This window comes from Littorina saxatilis, linkage group LG2, assembly GCF_037325665.1.
Source record: "Littorina saxatilis isolate snail1 linkage group LG2, US_GU_Lsax_2.0, whole genome shotgun sequence".
NCBI classification, from domain to species: domain Eukaryota; kingdom Metazoa; phylum Mollusca; class Gastropoda; order Littorinimorpha; family Littorinidae; genus Littorina; species Littorina saxatilis.
The window spans coordinates 79,039,440-79,064,692 of record NC_090246.1 but is presented as its reverse complement, the minus strand read 5'-3'; the positions used below and the strand labels follow the sequence as shown (position 1 = coordinate 79,064,692).

Genomic DNA, 25,253 nt, shown 5'->3' with positions numbered 1-25,253 from the left:
CGGGCTTGTGGAATAAACTTCCATCTTGATTGACCAAAAGCCATGTTTGGATCACAGATCCAATTAGGCCTAACGTATAATGTTTTTCATGAGCACTGACTTGACTGATCTAAATTTGAGATCTGAGTGTTCGCGAGACGATAATGATTGCAGATTGCCCGACTTCGACAGTGATCTCCGTTCTGTTCTTCACTCAGAACGAGTCGAAACCAATAACCATGCATTCCGAGTGTGATTTACAGTGTAGTTTCCGGCCGAGGGATCAGTTCAACTTCTTTGTTTTTAGTTTTCCAATGATTTTCTTGATTACAGCAAAAAAAATTGCTATTACCATAGTCAATTTGGCAAGAAAATACAAGTGTTAGACGACCAAATAACCAACGCCAGGGGCGGACGAGGGGGGGGGGGGGTGCACAGGGTGCAGGTGCACCCCCCTTCAGCACAAAACAAAACAAAAAAAATTTGGAAAGCGGCTGATTCTATGACCATTTATAAGTTCAAATGGCACCAGATGGCACCATTTTGCTTCTTTGGGCAAAACATTTTTCCGGGGGGGCATGCCCCCGGACCCCCCAAGCAAGTATTCGGGCGCTTCTCGCCGGCCATCACATTCAGTGATTCACTTTCGATTCAAAGTGCACCCCCCTTACAAAGCAACTGATCCGCCCCTGAACGCGAGGTTCAGAAACACATTCCGTCGCGATATAACCTTGAACGGTTGAAAACGACGTAAACACCAAATAAAGAAAGAAAGAAACACATTACTATTGCCGGTTTGCCCTGACACAAAAGTTTGCACAAGAGAGGGTAGCTACCCATCGAGCCACCGGGGATGCAGTGGCAACTGCAGAGTAGTAGCCTCCCCTGAAAAATATAATACCCAATCAGAACTTTGCTTGTATGGAAGTGGGAGAGTGTTATCCAAAATGGCGGATGTGGAGAAATGGATCGAGATCGCCAAACAGTGCAAATATTTGCCCGAAAATGACTTGAAGGTAATCATTCTATGCTGGTTTTCATACTGTTGTTTTAGATGCTGATCGGTGGGTTTTTTTAACATCTTACTCCACATGATCATGTTTCTGTGGCGTTGAAGGGTAGTTGTAAAGCGTAATCTTGCGTAGTCCTTCTGCCAAGTTCTTGTCATGAGACTCGTTTGCCCAAGATTCAGCTGTAATCGGTTATTTTGAACACTAGCGTTCAGGAGAGTTTTTCTACTACAATCTAAAGCTCTACTTGTGCAGAGCTTGCTCTTTGAACTGGAAGCATTCACAATTCGTTTTCTTTTAGTTTCCGATCTTCAACTTAGTTCAAGTTCAACTTGCATTATAATGAATTGTAAATTTAGTGATAACATTAACAGTGATATTCAGGAACATTTTCTGCTTCAACCAAAGCCTCTGTTTACAAACATACAGGCTTAGGGTTAGGGGAAAGTGGCGAGTATTTTACTTGCCATGGCGGGTAGAAACATGTAACTGGCGAGTAGAAATGTTCAACTCGCCAAATGCGAGTAAGTAAAATTGCTGAAACAAATTGTTGGTTTGGCTAGAAAAGTTTGCTCTCTCTTCTTCTTCTTCCGTAGAGGACTGGGTTCTTGCGAAAGTCTCAGAGTCCTGCGGTTGAGTCACTGTTAGTGTTACCGAGAGTCTAGCTCCGGCAAACAGGGAGATTAAAAAGGTGGGGAGGTTAAAACTATGTACAGGGGAGAGTGCGTTCAATGGGCTCTCATGCCCGGCTGCAGGAGACTACTGCCGAGATGGGAGTGAAACGATTCCAGTGAGGGGGCCGATGATATTAATGTTGGTAACTTAAATTCCATTCGGAGATGGTGCGGGGCAAAATGTGTTTGAAAGGGCTGGGTGAAGGGCGTACTCCTGGTGCAGCCGGCCAGCTCCCCGTGTTCGAGGGTCAGAGCGAGAGGTCTGCGTTCTCTGGCTAGAACGTTTTCACTCACTAGCCAAAGGCGAGTACATCATTTGTTGGACTTTCAGGGCTGACAAAAAAGTGACATACTGTGCATAACTTGCTCTTTTTACATTTAGTCAAAACTTGACTAAATGTTTTAACCTAGATCTTCAACTTAGTTCGAGACGAGGGTCATGGTGTTTGTGTGTGTGTGTGTCTGTGCATGTGTGTGTGTAGAGCGATTCAGACTAAACTACTGGACCGATCTTTATGAAATTTTACATGAGAGTTCCTGGGTATGAAATCCCCAGACATTTTTTCATTTTTTCGATAAATGTCTTTAAGTTTTATGATGTCATATCCGGCTTTTTGTAAAAGTTGAGGCGGCACTGTCACACCTTCATTTTTCAATCAAATTGATTGAAATTTTGGCCAAGCAATCTTCGACGAAGGCCGGACTTTGGTATTGCATTTCAGCATGGAGGCCTAAAAATTAATTGATGACTTTGGTCATTAAAAATCTGAAAATTGTAATTAAAATTATTTTTTTTATAAAACGATCCAAAATTACGTTTATTGTATTCTTCATCATGTTCTGATTCCAAAAACATATAAATATGTTATATTCGGATTAAAAACAAGCTCTGAAAATTAAAAATATAAAAATTATGATTAAAATTAAATTTCCGAAATCGTTTTAAAAACAATTTCATCTTATTCTTTCAATCAATCAATCAATCAATGAGTCTTATATCGCGCATATTCCGTGGGTACAGTTCTAGGCGCTCTGCAGTGATGCCGTGTGAGATGAAATTTTATACGGCCAGTAGATTGCAGCCATTTCGGCGCATATTTGAGACTGTGCCAAAAGGTCAGGTGTCATGTCTACTGTCCCGAATGACACACGATTGCTGACATTTCACCATTGCCAACAGAATAAACAAATAAGAAATAGGTAGAAAATGAATGTGAAAACTGACTTTAATTGTTGATCAGTATTTTCTATACCACTAACAAATAATCTACTTGCACATAGCTGTTTGGCAAATGTATGTTGCATGGGACACACTGACATGAAAGTGGAAGATGTTTTTCCCTCTAGAGAAACTACATATCAAGTTACACTTTTTGTGCTCTTCCATTCCAGTTGGCAATCAATTGTTAACGCATGTTATTAGAAAAAATAGAACGAAAACAGATTAGATAGAATGAAAAATGTACTGGTGATGTCATTTGGGACATACTGACATGAAAACGTCACCTTTTGGCACAGTCTCATTTACCTTTCACGGCCTATTATTCCAAGTCACACGGGTATAGGTAGACAATTATTAACTGTGCCTAAGCAATATTGCCAGGAAAGACCCTTTTGTCAATCGTGGGATCTTTAACGTGCACACCCAATGTAGTGTACACGGGGGGAGGTTCGGACACCGAAGAGAGTCTGCACACAAAGTTGACTCTGTGAAATAAATTTCCGCCGAACCTGGGATCGAACTCACGCTGACAGCGGCCAACTGAATACAAATCCAGCGCGCTACCAACTGAGCTATATCCCCGGTTATATATATGTTGGTTCCTGATTCCAAAAACATATAGATATGATATGTTTGGATTAAAAACACGCTCAGAAAGTTAAAACGAAGAGAGGTACAGAAAAGGGTGCTATGCAGCACAGCGCAACCGCTACCGCGCTGAACAGGCTCGTCACTTTCACTGCCTTTTGCACTAGCTGCGGACTACGGTCATTGTGAAAAAATGCAGTGCGTTCAGTTTCATTCTGTGAGTTCCACAGCTTGACTTTAAGTGTAGTAATTTCGCCTTACGCGACTTGTTAGTTTTTAAAGAAATTAAACATAACTATTCCTTTCAGTTGTCATAAATTTGAGTAACTCACGAACTGTACAGATCGGTAATGTTGAACTTGAAGTCTTGAACTTTAGTAAATTCAGGTAAGTTTTAGTTCACTGAAATCTAAGCCTCTGATTATGCAGAACTTGATTGTGTAAGCTTCATGTGAACTGTGCGTTACGGAAACTGTGTCAGTGTGACAATTAAGGTACGTATGAGTATGTGTACTGTGTGTTTTGCAGAAACTGTGTGACATGGTGTGTGTATACTGTATGTGTTGCAGAACTGTGTGACATGGTGTGTGTATACTGTATGTGTTGCAGAACTGTGTGACATGGTGTGTGTGTGTACTGCGTGTGTTGCAGAAACTGTGTGACAACTGACATGGTGTGTGTGTACTGTGTGTGTTGCAGAAACTGTGTGACATGGTGTGTGAGCTGTTACTGGAGGAATCCAACGTGCAGCCAGTGTCTACACCGGTCACTGTGTGCGGCGACATCCACGGTCAGGTAAGGTCAAGGTCTAAGGGGGTCCTGACACCGACAAACAACCTTCTGATGTTAGTGATAATTAAGACAGCCTCACAGAGGGTGCTATGTGCCTCTCTCTCTTACTATCAGTGTCAGTGTCACAGTGTGCAGAGAGTTGACCAACATCCATGGTCAAGTAATGAGGGCAGTGATACCAATATTTAGATACAGTGATGGACAGAGTGAGACATTGTAATAATGTGCTTGTATGTTTACCCATTTAACAAAAATTTCATGGTGTAAAAAATCAAGTATGAAAGATTCTTTGGCAGCAAATGTATTTGTATTAATTGTAAACACTCTTTATTAATAAGTCTTCATTATTGTAATTTATATTATAATGTTGGTGTGTGTTGTTTCAGTTCTATGACCTGATGGAGTTGTTCAAGACGGGCGGGGAGATGCCCGACACAAACTATATTTTCATGGTGAGTTACCGTGGCAACACTGTACATCATGCTGAACATAATTTATGGGACTGGTTCTTTCTCACTAGAAACTGGAGATATGTGAAGCTTGTTGTAATGTGGAGCTAGTTGTAATGTATTGTGTAGCTAGTTATGATGTGTAGCAGAAGTCTATATTATCTAGAAGTATTTATTTACTATTACCAGCAGTCGACACACAGTGATACATTTGCCCTTTGACCTTTCCTTGGGGATATCCTGTACTAAAAATAGAATACAGGATTATGGGAAAGCTGTTCAAGGGCACTCACGCACTATATTCGATTTTCAATACACGACTGAAAACTTTTGGGATAAATCAAAAAGAATTAAAATACAAGAATTCAGAGTTGAGAAAAGAGAAAAACAAGTCGCGTAAGGCGAAATTACTACATTTAGTCAAGCTGTGGAACTCACAGAATGAAACTGAACGCACTGCATTTTTTTACAATGACCGTAGTCCGCCGCTCGTGCAAAACGCAGTGAAACTGACGAGCCTGTTTAGCGCAGTAGTGGTTTCGCTGTGCTGCATAGCACGCTTTAATTTCTGTACCTCTCTTCGTTTTAACTTTCTGAGCGTGTTTTTAATCCAAACATATCATATCTATATGTTTTTAGAATCAGGAACCGACACGGAATAAGATGAAATTGTTTTTAAATCGATTTCGGAAATTTAATTTTAATCATAATTTTAATTTTTTTAATTTTCAGAGCTTGTTTTTAATCCGAATATAACATATTTGTATGTTTTTGGAATCAGAAAATGATGAAGAATAAGATGAACGTAAATTTGGATCGTTTTATAAAAAAATAATTTTAATTACAATTTTCAGATTTTTAATGACCAAAGTCATTAATTAATTTTTAAGCCACCAAGCTGAAATGCAATACCAAAGTCCAGCCTTCGTCGAAGGTTACTTTACAAAAATTTCAATCAATTTGATTGAAAAATGAGGGTGTGACAGTGCCGCCTCAACTTTTACAAAAAGCCGGATATGACGTCATCAAAGGTATTTATCGGAAAAAAACAAAAAACATCTGGGGATATCATACCCAGGAACTCTCATGTAAAATTTCATAAATATCGGTCCAGTAGTTTACTCTGAATCGCTCTACACACACACACACACACAGACACACACACACAGACACACATACACCACGACCCTCGTCTCGATTCCCCCTCTATGTTAAAACATTTAGTCAAAACTTGACTAAATGTAAAAAGTAAAAAAATTCATGTTTTACAAAAGTATTTGGGGACTTGAACCCGAGACCGCCGGAATTGGAGGCAAACGTCTTACCTATTGGCGATTGGCCGAAGGGCCGGTCCAAAACGACACCCCTGTTACATGGGATAAGAACATCTCTATACTTGGACACACGTCAAAAATCAACATCTAGACTGCTTCCTGTGCAGAGTGATAATTTTGATGAATTGATTTCACAAATTGCAACTAGTGTCCGTTAGGAAATTAACATTTTTAACAAGTTCCCACAGCACAGAAAGCAGCCATTTGTATTGTCGAACTCCAAGCGCAGGGATTTTCTTATCTCATGTAAAGAAAAAGAAAAAGCCTGACCAGATCTGAGAATGAGATTCTGAGTGAAACCATTTACACAGAACGGACTGCGCCTTTGATTTAAGGTGGGGCGGGAAAAAAGGCCAGTTGTATGGCTGTGTGATATAAATACAACTTGTATTGTGTGGTTGCATGATGAATCGGTAGCATTTCTAGCAACAGCTCTCTGTTACATGCGTAAACAGCAGGTCTTTTCATATTTTGTGTCATCAGTCTCAAGGACATATTTCAGGGAATAATTTGCAAATACTTTTGAATGCTTCTTCATCATCATTTGTTGTTGTTTAGGTTTTCCTTGAGATGTGCCCTAGCTAGCTCAGTCTAAACCCGCCTCTACAGGGTGAACACTTGTGTGAGATGTTAGTAGCTCAAGGGAGGTAATACATGCCCTGGGTGTAGCTATAAGTCTTTTTGGCTCACGAAGTGTAGCCTATGCGATGCTAACTTTTGTCTGTCTGTGCGTGCGTGCGTGCGTGCGTATGTATGTATGTATGTATGTATGTATGTATGTCTGTGGTAGAAACTTTAACATTTGAAGACGTCATATTACATTGACGTCACATTATGACGTACGAGGGTTAGACGTCACGCGATGGAATTACTGAAAGTCTCGGTGATTGTTATTTTGAGCGGGCCGAGACTATTTGGCAGTCGTGTCCATGTAAGTAGGCTACATGCAGACAGACAGATCTAGATCTAGTGTCTCGCTTTCTTGCACAGTTTCACCTATGCTCTTTCTCTGTGTGTGTGTGTGTGTGTGTGTGTGTGTGTATCTGTGTGTGTGTGTTTCTGCGTGTGTGTGTGTGCGTTTGTGTGTGTGTGTGTGTACTGTGTGTGTGTGTGTGTGACGGAGTGATTGAGTTTGTGTTACTGTTTGTCGATTTCTTACGTGAGCCTTGAAGGCTTCGCCTCTTGTTCTTCAGGGTGAACACTTGTGTGAGATGTCAGTAGCTCAAGGGAGGTAATACATGCCCTGGGTGTAGCTATAAGTCTTTTTCTTCAGGGTGAACACTTGTGTGAGATGTCAGTAGCTCAAGGGAGGTAATACATGCCCTGGGTGTAGCTCTTGGCCATTTTCTTCAGGGTGAACACTTGTGTGAGATGTCAGTAGCTAAAGGGAGGTAATAATGCCCTGACAGGTTTCTGCATCAGGTTCAAAGGTCTCGGAAGTATTGTGGACAAGGTTGTCTTGAGTGACATGTAATACTTTGAATTTGAGGCTGTAGTACTTTTCCTTCTTCCATGCAATAACTATTATGCAGAATTGTCTTCAGTGAATAATATATTTGGTTTGAGGGTGTAATTCTTTTCCTCATTACTTGCAGTGTGATACTATTACAGTATTAGTCTTTTCCCATAAGTATTGCGTTGTGTGTTACTATTGGTTATTATGGATGTGTTTCACTTTCAGGGTGACTTTGTTGACCGTGGCTACTACAGTTTGGAGACCTTCACCTTGCTCCTCACGCTCAAAGCAAAGTAAGTGTGACATGGGTGAAAGCAAAGTAAGTGGGACATGGGTGAAAGCAAAGTAAGTGGGACATGGGTGAAAGCAAAGTAAGTGGGACATGGGTGAAAGCAAAGTAAGTGGGACAGGGGTGAAAGCAAAGTAAGTGTGACATGGGTGAAAGCAAAGTAAGTGGGACAGGGGTGAAAGCAAAGTAAGTGTGACATGGGTGAAAGCAAAGTAAGTGGGACATGGGTGAAAGCAAAGTAAGTGTGACAGGGGTGAAAGCAAAGTAAGTGGGACAGGGGTGAAAGCAAAGTAAGTGGGACAGGGGTGAAAGCAAAGTAAGTGGGACATGGGTGAAAGCAAAGTAAGTGTGACATGGGTGAAAGCAAAGTAAGTGGGACAGGGGTGAAAGCAAAGTAAGTGGGACATGGGTGAAAGCAAAGTAAGTGGGACATGGGTGAAAGCAAAGTAAGTGGGACATGGGTGAAAGCAAAGTAAGTGGGACATGGGTGAAAGCAAAGTAAGTGTGACATGGGTGAAAGCAAAGTAAGTGGGACAGGGGTGAAAGCAAAGTAAGTGGGACAGGGGTGAAAGCAAAGTAAGTGGGACAGGGGTGAAAGCAAAGTAAGTGTGACAGGGGTGAAAGCAAAGTAAGTAGGACAGGGGTGAAAGCAAAGTAAGTGTGACATGGGTGAAAGCAAAGTAAGTGGGACAGGGGTGAAAGCAAAGTAAGTGGGAAAGGGGTGAAAGCAAAGTAAGTGTGACATGGGTGAAAGCAAAGTAAGTGTGACAGGGGTGAAAGCAAAGTAAGTGTGACAGGGGTGAAAGCAAAGTAAGTGGGACAGGGGTGAAAGCAAAGTAAGTGGGACAGGGGTGAAAGCAAAGTAAGTGTGACAGGGGTGAAAGCAAAGTAAGTGGGAAAGGGGTGAAAGCAAAGTAAGTGTGACATGGGTGAAAGCAAAGTAAGTGGGACATGGGTGAAAGCAAAGTAAGTGTGACAGGGGTGAAAGCAAAGTAAGTGTGACAGGGGTGAAAGCAAAGTAAGTGGGAAAGGGGTGAAAGCAAAGTAAGTGTGACATGGGTGAAAGCAAAGTAAGTGTGACAGGGGTGAAAGTAAGTGTGACAGGGGTGAAAGCAAAGTAAGTGGGACATGGGTGAAAGCAAAGTAAGTGTGACATGGGTGAAAGCAAAGTAAGTGTGACAGGGGTGAAAGCAAAGTAAGTGGGACATGGGTGAAAGCAAAGTAAGTGTGACATGGGTGAAAGCAAAGTAAGTGGGAAAGGGGTGAAAGCAAAGTAAGTGTGACATGGGTGAAAGCAAAGTAAGTGGGACATGGGTGAAAGCAAAGTAAGTGGGACATGGGTGAAAGCAAAGTAAGTGTGACATGGGTGAAAGCAAAGTAAGTGGGACATGGGTGAAAGCAAAGTAAGTGTGACAGGGGTGCCACTGTGACTGCTAGCAACACTGTCTGCCCGTATTGTATACTTATTTGGTGGTGAAAATTGAAAAGAATGAAAAGCACTATTTGAGAAAAAAATGTGTTCTATTATTAGTACACCTCCAAGCATGTTACGGACCCTCTGTTGTCCCTCGCAAAGATAGAGATCTATGTTGACTGTCTTGTGTTTTGTTTTTGCCCACCAGGTGGCCAGACAAGATCGTGTTGCTGAGAGGGAACCACGAGAGTCGACAGATTACACAGATCTACGGTTTCTATGGTACGTAGTGCACGGCTGCTGTGCCTTTATATGGGCCGTCACATTGCCGCCATTCAATCGCAGAATTTGCTCCTGCCAGCCGATTGCAGATCCACTTGTAGGCAGTCCCCTATCACACGACGAATGATTAGCTCCACACGGCAAATGATTAGCTCCACATGACGAATGATTAGCTCCACACGGCAAATGATTAGCTCCACACGGCAAATGATTAGCTCCACACGGAAAATGATTAGCTCCACACGGCAAATGATTAGCTCCACACGGCAAATGATTAGCTCCACACGACGAATGATTAGCTCCACACGGCAAATGATTAGCTCCACACGGCAAATGATTAGCTCCACACGATGAATGATTAGCTCCACACGGCAAATGACTAGCTCCACACGGTAGCCTGCCTACTTTATGCCCTTGATTGTCGGAAGAATTTACAGACCTGGGAACCCATACGATTTCGCCGTATTTTGTACGCATGATTGTCGAGAATACGATCAGTACGGTCAGTGGGAAAAAAATACCACGAGAAACATTCCTAGACAACTTTTCTTCACAAGCCCATCCCGAAGCCGATCTAGTATTTTGTCACATGATTACAGTTTTTGTCAGTAAACATTGAAAAAGCATTTGTTTTAAATGTATAGGTAAACTTAATAAACGGTGTGACGGACGCGCGTGAGGCATGTTTTAATCATGGATGTTCAAACGCTGTGTGGAGTACGCTCATTTTTCTGAAAATACACCAAGTTTGTTTGAGAATACTCAAAGTGCAAAACAGGGGTACCCAGGTCTGAATTTAGTTGAAAAATTCAATTAATATCATAATTTACAAGGCAAAAGAAGAATCATTTGTTGTAAAGAAACAAGTGAGGACTTTAAGGACCAAAGCTGGTGTGACCTGTTTGTTATGAAAAGAGTGAGGACCAAAGCGAATGTGTACTGTTTCAGACGAGTGTTTACTGTTTCAGACCAGTGTTAACTGTTTCAGACCAAGGTTTACTGTTTCAGATGAATGTTTACTGTTTCAGACGAGTGTCAGACCAAGTACGGCAACGCCAATGCCTGGAGGTACTGCTGTCGCGTCTTTGACCTCCTGACCATCTCTGCTGTGAGTTACCTCCTTTTATCTGTCTAGCTACAGCTGGTCTTTTCTCTTGTGTGAATGTTGGATTGTAGAGGTTAGTTATCATAAGGGGGTGTTATATTGAAGGTTAGCTGCTTGGTGGGTAAGTTTGTGTGTGTGTGTATGTGATAGAAACAGCCTGTCTGACACTGATGGCGGTTGTTGTGTGACAGTGTGTGCAGATCATTGATAAGAGTGAGTGTGAGTGTACCTACACTTGTGTGTAGAGAAACAGTCGGCCTGACACAGATGGTGGTTGTTGTGTGTGCTGATCATTGATAAGAGTGTGTGTGTGTACCTACACTTATGTGTAGAGAAACTGTCTGTCTGAAAGTGATGGCGGTTGCTGTGTGTGATTTCTGTGCGTGCAGATCATTGACGAGTGTGTGCTGTGTGTCCATGGGGGACTGTCGCCTGACATCAAAACCATCGACCAGATCCGCACCATTGAGAGGAACCAGGAGATCCCCCACAAAGGGGCATTCTGTGGTACGTAGCATCATAATTCCTATCTGCCTTCGGTGCAGTGAGCGTCTATCATCAGTCCTGATGCCTCTTGCAGGGGCTGGCTGCTTGCTTTGCACTGCTGTGTGGTGTACTGTGAGGGTTATACATGTACTGTATTGACATTGATACATCATGGTTCCGTGTCTATGTGTGCAGACTTGGTGTGGTCGGACCCAGAGGATGTTGACACATGGGCCATGAGTCCACGAGGGGCAGGCTGGCTGTTTGGCGCTAAAGTCACCGCAGAGGTGAGAAGTGATGACAGTCTGCCTTTCTCTCTCTATCTATCTTTCTCTCTCCCTCTCTCACTTCTTTCAGTTGCATATCTTCACACAGCCCCATGAACAGAAAGAAACACAAAACGTCACCTCAGTTCTGTCTGTGGCCACCTCACACTCTCACTCAAACATGACCTTCAATGGCGTGATGGAACAATTCTTATCAGTTGGGCACGGGTCAGATTTTGTCATATCAGTGATGCATCTTGTCAGTGATGTGCCATGTCAGTGATGTGTCATGTCAGTGATGTGTCATGTCAGTGATGTGCCATGTCAGTGATGTGTCATGTCAGTGATGTGCCATGTCAGTGATGTGTCATGTCAATGATATGCCATGTCAGTAATGTGTCATGTCAGTGATGTGCCATGTCAGTGATATGCCATGTCAGTGGTGTGTCATGTCAGTGATGTGTCATGTCAGTGATATGCCATCGTGTCAGTGATGTGTCATGTCGGTGATGTGCCATACAAGCAGTGTGTCATACAGTCATACCTGTGTGTTTCAGTTCGTGGCCACCAACAACCTGAAGCTGATCTGCAGAGCTCACCAGCTGGTGCATGAAGGTCGGTATACAAATCAACATCTTAATAGAATCAACATCTTCATAGAAATCAACATCTTAATGTAAACTAAGGAAACAAATTTTGCACCCCAATGAAAGGATTAATTCCCCTGTAATTTCATGCCAATATTTTATGTCATTCAAGGCAGTCAACTAGACTATGTGGCACACCTTTGGGATCAAAGATTTCTTTTACAAAGATTACGTGACCGCCGCTCAAATAAGGGTACCCCCAAAATCCACCCAACAAAAACAAGGTTCAAAATTAAAAATTTGGCAGAAAATCATGACATTTTTACACAAGGAGAAAGTCAAATCAATTATCTTCCTTGAATATGTCGTTTTGTTTAGCTGGCTTGCTTGTTTCATGCATTATGCTATTCCTACAGGTGAGCGGTCACAACGGGAGGTTTTGTGTCAATTTTGAGTGCTAGTCCTGCAGATGAGCGGTCACAACTGGAGGTTTTTCAACTGTTTGTGTCAATTTTGGTACCAAGACAAGAAACGCTGTATTTCAGCAACGTCTTTGTTGATTGCTTTCATATTTTCTGAATGTTATGCCTATATGCCAGATGTACTTCTAGTAAAGTATCGGATTGTTACAGGTATCTGTTTTGATGTTTTGCAATGTTCCCGAAAGATTATTACAAGCTTTCATAGGATTGTTCACTCACCTCCCAAAAATTCATGACCTTGCATTTCTACAGACAAATGATCGCTTCAAACACGCCCAACAGGGTACAAAAACATGTATGTGCATGTTCAGGGTACAAGTACATGATAGTATTTCTCTCTGTACAGGGTGCAACTGTAATAACATGTATGTGTATGTTCAGGTTACAAGTACATGTTTGACGAGAAGCTGGTGACGGTGTGGTCGGCCCCCAACTACTGTTATCGCTGCGGTAACATAGCGGCCGTCCTCTCCTTCACCGACGCTGAGCACCATGAGGCGAAACTCTTCAAGGCCGTGCCCGACAGCGAGCGCGTCATTCCACCCCGCACACAAACACCATACTTCCTGTAACACACACACACACACACTACTCCCTGTGATGCTGTGACTGGACATATGCTGGTGTGGTCCTGACTCATACAGGCTTGGGGGGTGGGGGGGGGGGGAGGTGAGGTCTGGAGGTCTGGACAGTGTGCTGCACAAAGACCAGTGCGGTGTGATGCCCTTGATGATCAGTGTAGTAGGATGTCCTGGCATTATCTGTTGCAAGGTGGGGTGCAGTAGGATGTCCTGGGATGCGTCTGTTGCAAGTTGGGGTGCAGAAGAATGCCTGTGGTAACATAATCAATTCTCATGCTTGTTTTTACATTCACAGCCAGCAGTCATCTACTGTGTTGCCACAGAATCTATGTCAATCAGCAACAACCAGCCAAGTGATAAATAACAAGAGTTCAGCTGTAACAAGAACAGACACATTCCCTGTGTAAACTCAAAGCAAACTCATCCACTTTAATGTATTCAGACGCTGCTGCCTTTTTCATTCACACGGATTTGTTATCTGTTGAACATTGGAAATGTGTGTGAGTGCATGCGCATGTTGGTGTGCGTGTAATTATGACAGATTGTGGTTGACTATGTTGACAGCAGTATTTGTGTGTGACTACCAGTGACTACCACAGTGTTGTGTAGGACTACCAGTGACTACCACAGTGGTAAGTAGGACTACCAGTGACAGACCTGTTTACCCTTACGATTTTGGCGTAATTTATTACGATTTTCTGCAAAAAATACGCCATTCCGCTATCCGTGTCAAGACTACGATTTTCATAAATAAAAAAAATGTAAAAAAAAAACTAATTTTTTTATTTTATTAATTCACATGTTTGGCATTGTTTTTTTCAATGGCAAAATGGGGTGAAAAAGCACAGGACTGACCAGAGATCATGTCTGTCTGATGAGACGCTGGAGAGCCTTATTCTAGTGATGAAGTCTCGCCCTCACTCATTCGGCAAGCGCAAGTACAGTAGAGAAGCGCTTGACACACTGAAAAAGGCCTACTACGAGCAAAAGAAAAAGAATCAGTGATGCATGTGCTTTTGATGTGATCTTCTTTGAAATTATGATGACTACAAAAACTGACTGTTTTGTTTGTGAATGATGGATATATGTGCATGATTGCGTTTCGCAGACACAGTTGTCATGTGCGTTGTAATTGGCGACGAATGCTGGATGATTACTATTTTTGTGCCAGGATTACTATTTTTGGGGCTGAGCATTACTCCAAAACACTTATGGGGGTAAACAGGTCTGCTGAGTGACTACCACAGTGTTAAGTAGGACTACCAGTGACTACCACAGTGTTAAGTAGGACTACCAGTGACTACCCCAGTGTTAAGTAGGACTACCAGTGACTACCACAGTGTTGTGTAGGACTACCAGTGACTACCTCAGTGTTGTGTAGGACTACCACAGTGTTGTGTAGGACTACCAGTGACTACCACAGTGTTGTGTAGGACTACCACAGTGTTAAGTAGCCTGTAGGACTACCAGTGACTACCACAGTGTTGTGTAGGACTACCAGTGACTACCAGTGTTAAGTAGGACTACCAGTGACTACCACAGTGTTAAGTAGGACTACCTGTGACTACCACAGTGTTATGTAGGACTTCCAATGACTACCACAGTGTTGTGTAGGACTACCAGTGACTACCAGTGTTAAGTAGGACTACCAGTGACTACCACAGTGTTAAGTAGGACTACCTGTGACTACCACAGTGTAGTGTAGGACTACCAGTGACTACCATAGTGTTAAGTAGGACTACCAGTGACTACCAGTGTTAAGTAGGACTACCAGTGACTACCAGTGTTAAGTAGGACTACCAGTGACTACCACAGTGTTAAGTAGGACTACCTGTGACTACCACAGTGTTATGTAGGACTTCCAATGACTACCGCAGTGTTGTGTAGGACTACCAGTGACTACCAGTGTTAAGTAGGACTACCAGTGACTACCACAGTGTTATGTAGGACTTCCAATGACTACCACAGTGTTGTAAGTAGGACTACCAGTGACTACCACAGTGTTGTGTAGGACTACCAGTGACTACCAGTGTTAAGTAGGACTACCAGTGACTACCACAGTGTTAAGTAGGACTACCTGTGACTACCACAGTGTTATGTAGGACTTCCAATGACTACCGCAGTGTACGGTCAGGTAGACTGATGTGAGATTACTAGAGCTGAATGTTTCCTGGCCTGGGTCAATCACACTGTGGGGGCTGTCGGTGAGTTTTGTCTTTGTGTAAACACATTTTGTTCATACAACATTTTTAAAATCAAAATCTTGGCCTACTTTTGATTTGTGCACAATGTGGTGAAAACAAAACGCAGCCTGACAACTTTGAGTTTTGTAAGCACTTTGGAAGTGGTATCAAATAATGACATGCAACTACTGTATTTATTTGTTTCTTAGTGAACTGTACTTCCGTTGGTAAGATTGTGACATTTTCTCGTTAGTAAATAAACATTGCTACCAACGTTAGAAAACGACGTTAACCCCTTCACTGCCACAGTATAACAGCATTTTGGTATTGCTGTGTGCCAGGGCAAAATTTCGCTTTCTTCGGTAGGTTCACTAATCTGTTCACTGCTCGATCATTTATTGAGATATCTCTTAGATCTTTGGCATGTGTTTTGCTTATACCCTTGGCTATTATAGGATGACATGATCATTGGACTTTGTGATTGTTATAGTAAAAATTGATATAATGACCATTTTTGTCAAAAATTACAGTTTCCGGACTTACACACACACAGTGACACACATTGCAGCACGTAAAACCACACAAAACACTGCTAAAACTGGTGTCAAACATCAGGTACTCACATTACAGCCCATAAAAGTATTCTTCTGTGTGGTAATCCATAAATCACTTCTTGTAGAGCTTCCAGAACACTGTATCGCTTGAAAACAGGTCTACGAGTTGAGGTCCGACTTTCAGCCGCCATTGTGAATGGCGAGAATGCTAACACAGTTTTTAACACGTGGTAGAACGAGGTAGCAACTTTAGTAACTTATCCGAACGGTCTATGGGAAAGAACTGTGTTTAGAACCCCTACAAGTACTTGGACAGTGGTTACCTCCCATTTAGTTTTCAGAAATGTCCTGAAATGTTGGTGACACAAATCCCACGTATGAGATACGGTTATGGGTGTACGAAAAACCAAAAATGACCACGTATTACATACGGGGTGGGCAGTGAAGGGGTTAAACACCAAATAAAGAAAGTCTGTCCAAAAATGATGTAGAATTTTGCTTCTGACTAAAGACACGATTTTGCAGAAAAATGGTGAATAAAATCATAGCAATGTCTGATTTGTTTTGAAAGTTCCTTAAGTGTTTATGTATCTTGTCATCCATTTTTTTCACAAACCGTTTTCTATTTGTAACTTTTTACCCCCTTGAGTGGCAGTTATCTCTAGGGCATAGCAACTCCTGGTGCCAGGAGAAAATTCAATTAACACCCCCTGCATTTTTAAATCATCATGACTCGGAATCAAAAACAACAACGTTAGGTAATTGGAACGGTTAATTATTGAAAAACAACCCCACGTTACATTTACAGTACGTTGACCCAGTGATCTTTTAAGCAGACAGATGGATGTGATACAAATAATGAACTTATCTCAAAATCATCTTTACCTAACTGGCATCTTGCATCTTGAAAGTTGCGTGGACAATATTGAGATAGGTTCATTATTTGCATCATTAATGTAAATACATTGTTTCTGAAGTTCTCAGCTTTCATTTTCACACACACACACACACACACACACACACACACACACACACACAATCAATCAATCAATGAGTCTTATATCGCGCATATTCGCGCTCTGCAGTGATGCCGTGTGAGATGAAATTTTATACGGCCACACACACACACACACACACACACACACACACACACACACAGATATCCTCATCTGTGGTACAGTCAAACAAAACACAGGTACCAAAGCTTTACATTTAATTTTAAATGTTTATTTTAAGAAGTGCAAATCACATTCGATGTAAAATGATGAATTCCAATAGACAGTCAAGATGGGCAACTGTAGACCAGCAGACGGCAGGCTGTTGTTGTTGTTCAGTTTGCTACAAGAAATTCTATTCTACAGGAAATGTTAATCACTTTGAAAAAATTCTGCATCAAAGTTTGAAAACCAGAAGTGTTGTGAGAAATTCTATATCTAAGTTTGATAATCAGAATTGTTTTGTAAGAAATTCCACATCAAAGTTTGATAATATAAGATGTTTGATGGGTAGTTGACAAACCAGTTTTTTGTCGGTCCGAGGGGGAGCATATCGTCTTTTGTTTCATATTTATTGACCAAGGCCGAAGGCCGCGGTCAATAAATATGAAACAAAAGTCGATATGCCCCCCGAGGACCGACAAAAAAGCTGGTCTGTCAACAAACCACCAAACATTGTTTTTGTCATCATTTTGGTAGTGAGAAAATAAGTGCACAATCAACCCAGGGAGCCATGCTTTGAAACACGGGTTCCGTGCTGATAACCACTCGAGTCCCGGTTTGATAACCACTGGCAATCAAAGCTGGCGTGTGAAAGCAACTTTCTGTGTTTTTGAGTTCATTAAATGTTGGGATGAATATGTCAGGTTTGAGGATGCACAGTTCTGTAGGTTCATCTCGGTATTCCACCCCCTCGGCTTTCTCTTGTAAATATTAAGCTGAGTGATTGAATGTGGAAGCTACGTTTGGTCAAAGGTCACAGAAGATTTGCGTCGTGCAGCGAAGGAAAGAATCGCGATCTTGTTTCCGACTCAGTACCTCTTTGTTTTTCATTAGACCTGTCATTCTGCTTGCTCGGCTTTGTTAGATGTTTGCATATCTTGTTGCTATTTTCTTTGCTTTTATTATTGTTTCTTATTTTTGCTTCGTTTATCGATACAACGTCTTGTGCACGGGTCAAAATGTGTGTGTCAGGGGTCGTTTTACTTCAACTTGACGAGGGCGGGGATGTAGCTCAGTCGGTAGCGCGCTGGATTTGTATCCAGTTGGCCGCTGTCAGCGTGAGTTCGTCCCCACGTTCGGCAAGAGATTTATTTCTCAGAGTCAACTTTGTGTGCAGACTCTCCTCGGTGTCCGAACACCCCCGTGTGTACACGCAAGCAAGACCAAGTGCGCACGAAACAGATCATGTAATCCATGTCAGAGTTCGGTGGGTTATAGAAACACGAAAATATACAGCATGCTTCCTCCGAAAGCGGCGTATGGCTGCCTGAATGGCGGGGTAAAAACGGTCATACACGTAAAAGCCGTGGGAGTTTCAGCCCACGAACAAACAAACTTGAATTTGACATTCGTGTTTCTCCGAACATCTGTGTATCGAAACACAGATACACGCACTCCATGACTCTGTAAGAAGACAAAACATATCGCTAGGTTTCATTTGTTTTTGATGAATGTATGACCTTTCATGAAGTAATTTTGTTTTTTGTTTACTTTTGCCAGTTTGCCAGTTTGTTTTTGTAACTTTGCAAAGCAGTGTCGTGTCGTCTGTTTAGGTCTGGGGAAACACCAATGAAAAGAGCCAAAGAACCCCCGAGCGTTTCTATTGGGTTTGCTTTTGATTATCCATGTATAACCTGCAACTATGGTAACGGGGGATTTATTGCCTGGGGAACATGAGATTTATTTCCCAGGTGCTTGTGAATGAAAACTCGTGAAAATGATGACAACCAGATTTGTTGTAAGATATGGGCGGGGATGTAGCTCAGTCGGTAGCGTGCTGGATTTGTATCCAGTTGGCCGCTATCAGCGTGAGTTCGTCCCCACGTTCGGCGAGAGATTAATTTCTCAGAGTCAACTTTGTGTGCAGACTCTCCTCGGTGTCCGAACACCCCCGTGTGTACACGTAAGCACAAGACCAAGTGCGCACGAAAAAGATCCTGTAATCCATGTCAGAGTTCGGTGGGTTATAGAAACACGAAAATACCCAGCATGCTTCCTCCGAAAACGGCGTATGGCTGCCTAAATGGCGGGGTAAAAAACGGTCATACCACTCGTGCAAAAAACACGAGTGTACGTGGGAGTTTTAGCCCACGAACGCAGAAGAAGAAGCTGTAAGATATCCTACTTCAAAGTTTGATAACCAGATTTGTTGTAAGAAATTCCACATCAAAGTTTGATAACCAGATTTTTTGTAAGATATTCTACTTCAAAGTTTGATAACCAGATTTGCTGTAAGATATCCTACTTCAAAGTTTGATAACCAGATTTGTTGTAAGAAATTCCACATCAAAGTTTGATAACCAGATTTTTTGTAAGATATTCTACTTCAAAGTTTGATAACCAGATTTGCTGTAAGACATTCTACATCAAAGTTCAATAATAAGATCTGTTGTAAGAAATGTCAAGGGAAAATGTAATAATTAACCCGATCTGTTGCAAAAAATGTCACAGCAAAGTTTGATAACAAGATCTGGTGTAAGAAATTCAAAATCATTGTGAATAGATGGATAAAGTGCAAGCAAAAAAGTTCCACAACATACACACGGTCTATGGTTCAGTCCTGGTGTCGAGTGAATGGCGAGCAGCCACCAGGTGGCGTTGGGAGCACATAGTGAGTTCAATAAAGAGGGAAAACACCAAACAACGAAGCAAGAGGGATTTAAGCCAGTATACATGTAAATGTGATTTAACAGGACCTCTACCCCCCCTCCCTTTCCTCCCACTGTTTATTGCTGATTCTGTGTGAGCATCTCTCCAATTATCCTGCATCAAAACTAGTTATTTTCACTCCAGAACACATCTACTGTCATCATTCAGCATAAACAACACTACCTTCTTGTTAGCCAGTACACCGGCTATATTTGATCAACTAAGTAAAATGATTCTTTCTTTTTCTTTATTTGGTGTTTAACGTCGTTTTCAACCACGAAGGTTATATCGCGACGGGGGAAGGGGGGAGATGGGATAGAGCCACTTGTCAATTGTTTCTTGTTCACAAAAGCACTAATCAAAAATTTGCTCCAGGGGCTTGCAACGTAGTACAATATATGACCTTACTGGGAGAATGCAAGTTTCCAGTACAAAGGACTTAACATTTCTTACATACTGCTTGACTAAAATCTTCACAAAAATTGACTATATTCTATACAAGAAACACTTAACAAGGGTAAAAGGAGAAACATAATCCGTTAGTCGCCTCTTACGACATGCTGGGGAGCATCGGGTAAATTCTTTCTCGTCCCAACCAATATGGGACTCCCCCTAACCCGCGGGGGGTAAGTAAAATGATAGCCCAGTTATAAATGTAAACAAAGAAACAAGCATATTTATGAATATTGGATGCTTCAACTGCTCCAAAATTCACAAAGTAAAAGCAATAAATTCTCACTTAAAAACAAATTCAAAACTGACTCGCTCCGGTCAACTGCAGTGTTACACTGATAAGTAAAATTCATTTTGCAACTTCTATTGCTGTGAAAGCCGTTGAAGCTGTCTTCTAAAACTTTACAATACATATAAATATTAAAAAAATATAATGTACAAAGGAGTAGATAAAAACAAAGTCGATTTAAAAAAAAATAGAAAACAAACTTCTTGCAGAAATAAAGAAAAGCATCAAACATACAGCTAGTCGCGTTTACCGCATACAACTAACGTTCAATATACATCAAAGTATAACACTACCATTCCATATAGATCAAAGTATAACACTACCATTCCATATACATCAAAGTATAACACTACCATTTAATATACATCGAATTGAGCGAGTGTGTGCAGTACGGAAGTGTCATGACACTGACAGCAGAGGCTCCTCAACAGCTGATTTTCGATAAGACTTTATGGTACATGTCTGAATGTTTTCAGACTAATATGGTAGGTATCTTTATCTTAATCTTTTTGTGTCAACACGGGACCCGTCAGTATTGTGTGTGGGTTTCACTTCTTTGTGTTCACGTGACAAAGAAGGTAAATCAGGAAATGTGGTGTACAACACTGGAATGCACTGCCCACAACAGACCTCATCACAATTAATGTGTTTGCTGTACACGTCAAGAATGTTTCATATCACTGAACAAAACATGTCTATTACAGTACATGTACTGTATGCTAAATTCATTTTGAAAAGGCATCACTGACAACATATATAACAAGTTCAATCAAATATTGTAAAGGTGTCGGGTGGGGACTGGGAGGGGACTGGGTGGGGTGGGAGTAAATGGGACAGTGTTCCACTTGGGTGTAAAGCATGCGTGGTGTTCCCCTGTTCACAGAGCGTGACCACAATGTCTGTTCACAGAGCATGACCAGAATGTACGTTCACTGATGGCGTGCGATCACTTGCACAGAGCAGTTAAGGATGAAATTGTGCATGAGAAAAGTTTAACAACAGTCAGGTTTGATTGCAGACATTTCAGACAATTGGAGTTCTTTCAATGGAGCTGTTCATATAACAGGCACAAGCATTGCACAGCTGAGGGTCCATGTGCAGTACATAAAGACACGCTGACACTGAAACAACTTAGACTGTCCATGTACAACAACTTAGACTTTCCATGTACGGTGCATGAACAACACTGAAACAACTTAGACTGTCCATGTACGGTGCATGAACTACACTGAAACAACTTAGACTGTCCATGTACGGTGCATGAACTACACTGAAACAACTTAGACTGTCCATGTACGGTGCATGAACAACACTGAAACAACTTAGACTGTCCATGTACGGTGCATGAACTACACTGAAACAACTTAGACTTTCCATGTACGGTGCATGAACTACACTGAAACAACTTAGACTGTCCATGTACGGTGCATGAACAACACTGAAACAAGACTGTCCATGTACGGTGCATGAACAACACTGAAACAACTTAGACTGTCCATGTACGGTGCACAACACTGAAACAACTTAGACTTTCCATGTACGGTGCATGAACAACACTGAAACAAAACTGTCCATGTATGGTGCATGAACTACACTGAAACAACTTAGACTGTCCATGTACGGTGCATGAACAACACTGAAACAACTTAGACTGTCCATGTACGGTGCATGAACAACACTGAAACAACTTAGACTGTCCATGTACGGTGCATGAACAACACTGAAACAAGACTGTCCATGCACGGTGCATGAACAACACTGAAACAACTTAGACTGTCCATGTACGGTGCATGAACAACACTGAAACAAGACTGTCCATGTACGGTGCATGAACAACACTGAAACAACTTAGACTGTCCATGTACGGTGCATGAACAACACTGAAACAAGACTGTCCATGTACGGTGCATGAACTACACTGAAACAAGACTGTCCATGTACGGTGCATGAACTACACTGAAACAACTTAGACTTTCCATGTACGGTGCATGAACTACACTGAAACAACTTAGACTTTCCATGTACGGTGCATGAACAACACTGAAACAACTTAGACTGTCCATGTACGGTGCATGAACAACACTGAAACAACTTAGACTGTCCATGTACGGTGCATGAACTACACTGAAACAACTTAGACTGTCCATGTACGGTGCATGAACAACACTGAAACAACTTAGACTGTCCATGTACGGTGCATGAACAACACTGAAACAACTTAGACTGTCCATGTACGGCAGTGCATGAATACACTGCAACAACTTTACGTCCATGTACGGTGCATGAACTACACTGCAACAACTTAGACTGTCTTTGTACGGTGCATGAACAACACTGAAACAAGACTGTCCATGTACGGTGCATGAACTACACTGAAACAAGACTGTCCATGTACGGTGCATGAACTACACTGACACAACAAAGACACTAACCACACAATGCGATGAAGTGCATCGTTGAAAGCAGCAAAGATTAACGCTGCATGAAAAAAACAAGTCCACTTTGGTTGAAAAGTGCATTAAGACAAACCACTACTGAATATCTGACTTTGAGAAAAAGTAGAATTGATGTTCTGTGAAACTCAAAGTAAATGTCTGAGACAGTAGCATTGATGCTGTTTGGGAAGTGACCCACTGGCAAACTCTGAGTCATAATTGAATATGGTTCACAAGAAGCAGACACCAAACATGTGAGATATACAGTGCGTGGTAAATGAAACAGGCAGAAAAGTTAAACTCTTGTGACAGCTAGGGCTGTATACATAACGATATCTGTGATGCATCAAATCAGACACGCCACTCGGAGACAACGATACTGATAGAAGACAACATAGACCAAAAGAAACCTCAAGGGCAATATTCAAATAGTACATACCAACGACTGCCACAAAACAGTTCTGATACGATGCTTGATGATGCATCAAAACAACCCTTTACACAGCGAGACAGTTGTGATACGATGCTTGATGATGCATCAAAACAACCCATTACACAGCGAGACAGTTGTGATACGATGCTTGATGATGCATCAAAACAACCCATTACACAGCGAGACAGTTGTGATACGATGCTTGATGATGCATCAAAACAACCCTTTATGCCTAGTTCACACCAACGGCGAATGCCGCGCTTTAAATCGGCGAGCAAAGCGCCATAATTTTTCCAAAAATATCACGATCTCCAAAGTAATGTTACGCTCTGATAAGCTCTGATACGAATTGGTTACGCTTTGGGGACGAATTATTTCCCGATTTGATCTGGGCCTTGTTACGCTTTAAATCACGCTTTGATAAGCTTTATTACGCTTTGATGCGATTATGATGCTTTAAATCACGCTCTGATACGATTATCAAGCTCTGTTGTGCATTGTTAAGCTTTGTTACGCATTGAAAAATTTCCAGATCGCCGATTTCATGCCGCTTTTGATCCAGAGCAGATCCACAAAATCATTGCATCTTTGACTCCACAACACGATGGCAGAACGACAAGATCCAGAAGTTCCAGATGTATCAGAGCATAGTCTATCTTAACAAAGCGTGTCAAGTGGTGACAGACCGTGAAGACTGGGGTCCCCGCTTTGAACAAAGCTCTGTTAAGCTTTCCTACGCTTTGAGTCAAGCTTTACTGAACTTTGTTACGCTTTGTTAAGCTTTGATACGCTCTCGGCGCTTTAATCAATTCGTGACAGAGCGCCCAAAATGTTTAAACAGTTTACATTTTTTTGGTGCTTTTGCCGAATGTCCCGCTTTGCTCAAAGCTTTCCAACGATCCTGACACTTTAGTCGAGCTTTGGTGCCGCTTTGCACGCCGCTTTAAAGCGCCATCAAAGCGCCGTTGGTGTGAACTACAGTGAGACAGTTGACCAAATGTGCGAGTTCATTGTCAACAAGAAATATTATTCATGATATGATCATCATGTCCAAACTTTGATTATTCACAATACTGGTTTATCACTGAACCTCAGACTAAAACGTTTTGAACAAACGAACAAACAAAAATGGTTAAAATGCCAACAAAACGTGGCAAGCAGAAAGTAGAAAAATAATAATGCTTGTTGCTGAGTGCACTTGGACAACAGTTGTAACATTCAACATATTTTACACATTGATGTAAAGGCAGACAAAGAACAGTAATATTAACTGACACAACAGTTGTTACATTCAACATATTTTACACACTGATGTAAAGGCAGACAACGAACAGTAATGTTAAACTTACACAACATAAAGCCGGTGTCAACAAGGCCAGTGTCTCTGATCAGAATTGTGTGTGTGTGTAGGGGGGGGGGGGGGGTGGAGAAAGGTGGTTGGCTTGTGAAGTCACACGCAAAGTGAAGGCCGAGGTCAAAGGAACATGAGTATTTCTCGTCACACGTATTAAGCAAAATGGTCCTCAAAACATAACAACATAAGGCTGGTGACACACAAGTCATGGCGCGGTGTAGATTTATGGCAGAGGAACAATAAGCTGTTGTACCAGGAGACTGGGCACACAACGAAGGGAGAAAAACGATGATCGGTCATGACTGGGTTTGGTAAAAATCGTGAAGGTGTAAAAATGTAAACAATACATGCGGAGAAAGGCAGACAACAGAAGCGCAAAGCTTGATATGCAATGCTTCATTTGCTGTGCACGCATCATTATTTTCTGTGCACGCGTCACTGTTTGCTGTGCAAGTGTCATCATTTGCTGTGCACGCGTCAAATGTCCACGTGAGCTGCAAGTCGATGGCAGGAGGACGGTCATGTGACTGATCACGTGGTGGCCAGGTCCTCGATCTTGCTGCGTTTCTTGACAAAGTCCTGTGCCTCTGTGTCCCACGTGCGACCCCTCAGAATGCTAAGCGCACTGTCATCTGCACGTGACACACAGAGCTCTTAACATGTTGATAGTATCACACTCAAAAACACCCC

At 41.9% G+C, this 25,253-nt stretch overlaps 2 protein-coding genes across 2 annotated transcripts in view; one reads left to right on the top strand and one right to left on the bottom strand.

The window, feature by feature from the left end:
- The first annotated feature begins 879 nt into the window (after window positions 1-879).
- Window positions 880-16,288, top strand: LOC138959821 (serine/threonine-protein phosphatase 6 catalytic subunit). Its single transcript, XM_070331453.1, has 10 exons — window positions 880-995; window positions 4,173-4,268; window positions 4,652-4,717; window positions 7,730-7,797; window positions 9,416-9,489; window positions 10,518-10,597; window positions 10,984-11,101; window positions 11,276-11,367; window positions 11,904-11,961; window positions 12,797-16,288. The coding sequence occupies exons 1-10, from the start codon at window positions 927-929 to the stop codon at window positions 12,985-12,987; spliced, it is 912 nt and encodes a 303-aa protein (XP_070187554.1). The 5' UTR covers window positions 880-926; the 3' UTR covers window positions 12,988-16,288.
- A 656-nt stretch (window positions 16,289-16,944) lies between these two features.
- LOC138959820 (BAI1-associated protein 3-like) overlaps window positions 16,945-25,253 on the bottom strand; it is a 117,741-nt gene continuing 109,432 nt past the window's right edge. The window contains exon 29 of the mRNA XM_070331452.1: window positions 16,945-25,195. Coding sequence (XP_070187553.1) covers window positions 25,095-25,195 — 101 coding nt within the window. The 3' untranslated portion in view covers window positions 16,945-25,094. The remainder of the gene's footprint in view (window positions 25,196-25,253) is intronic.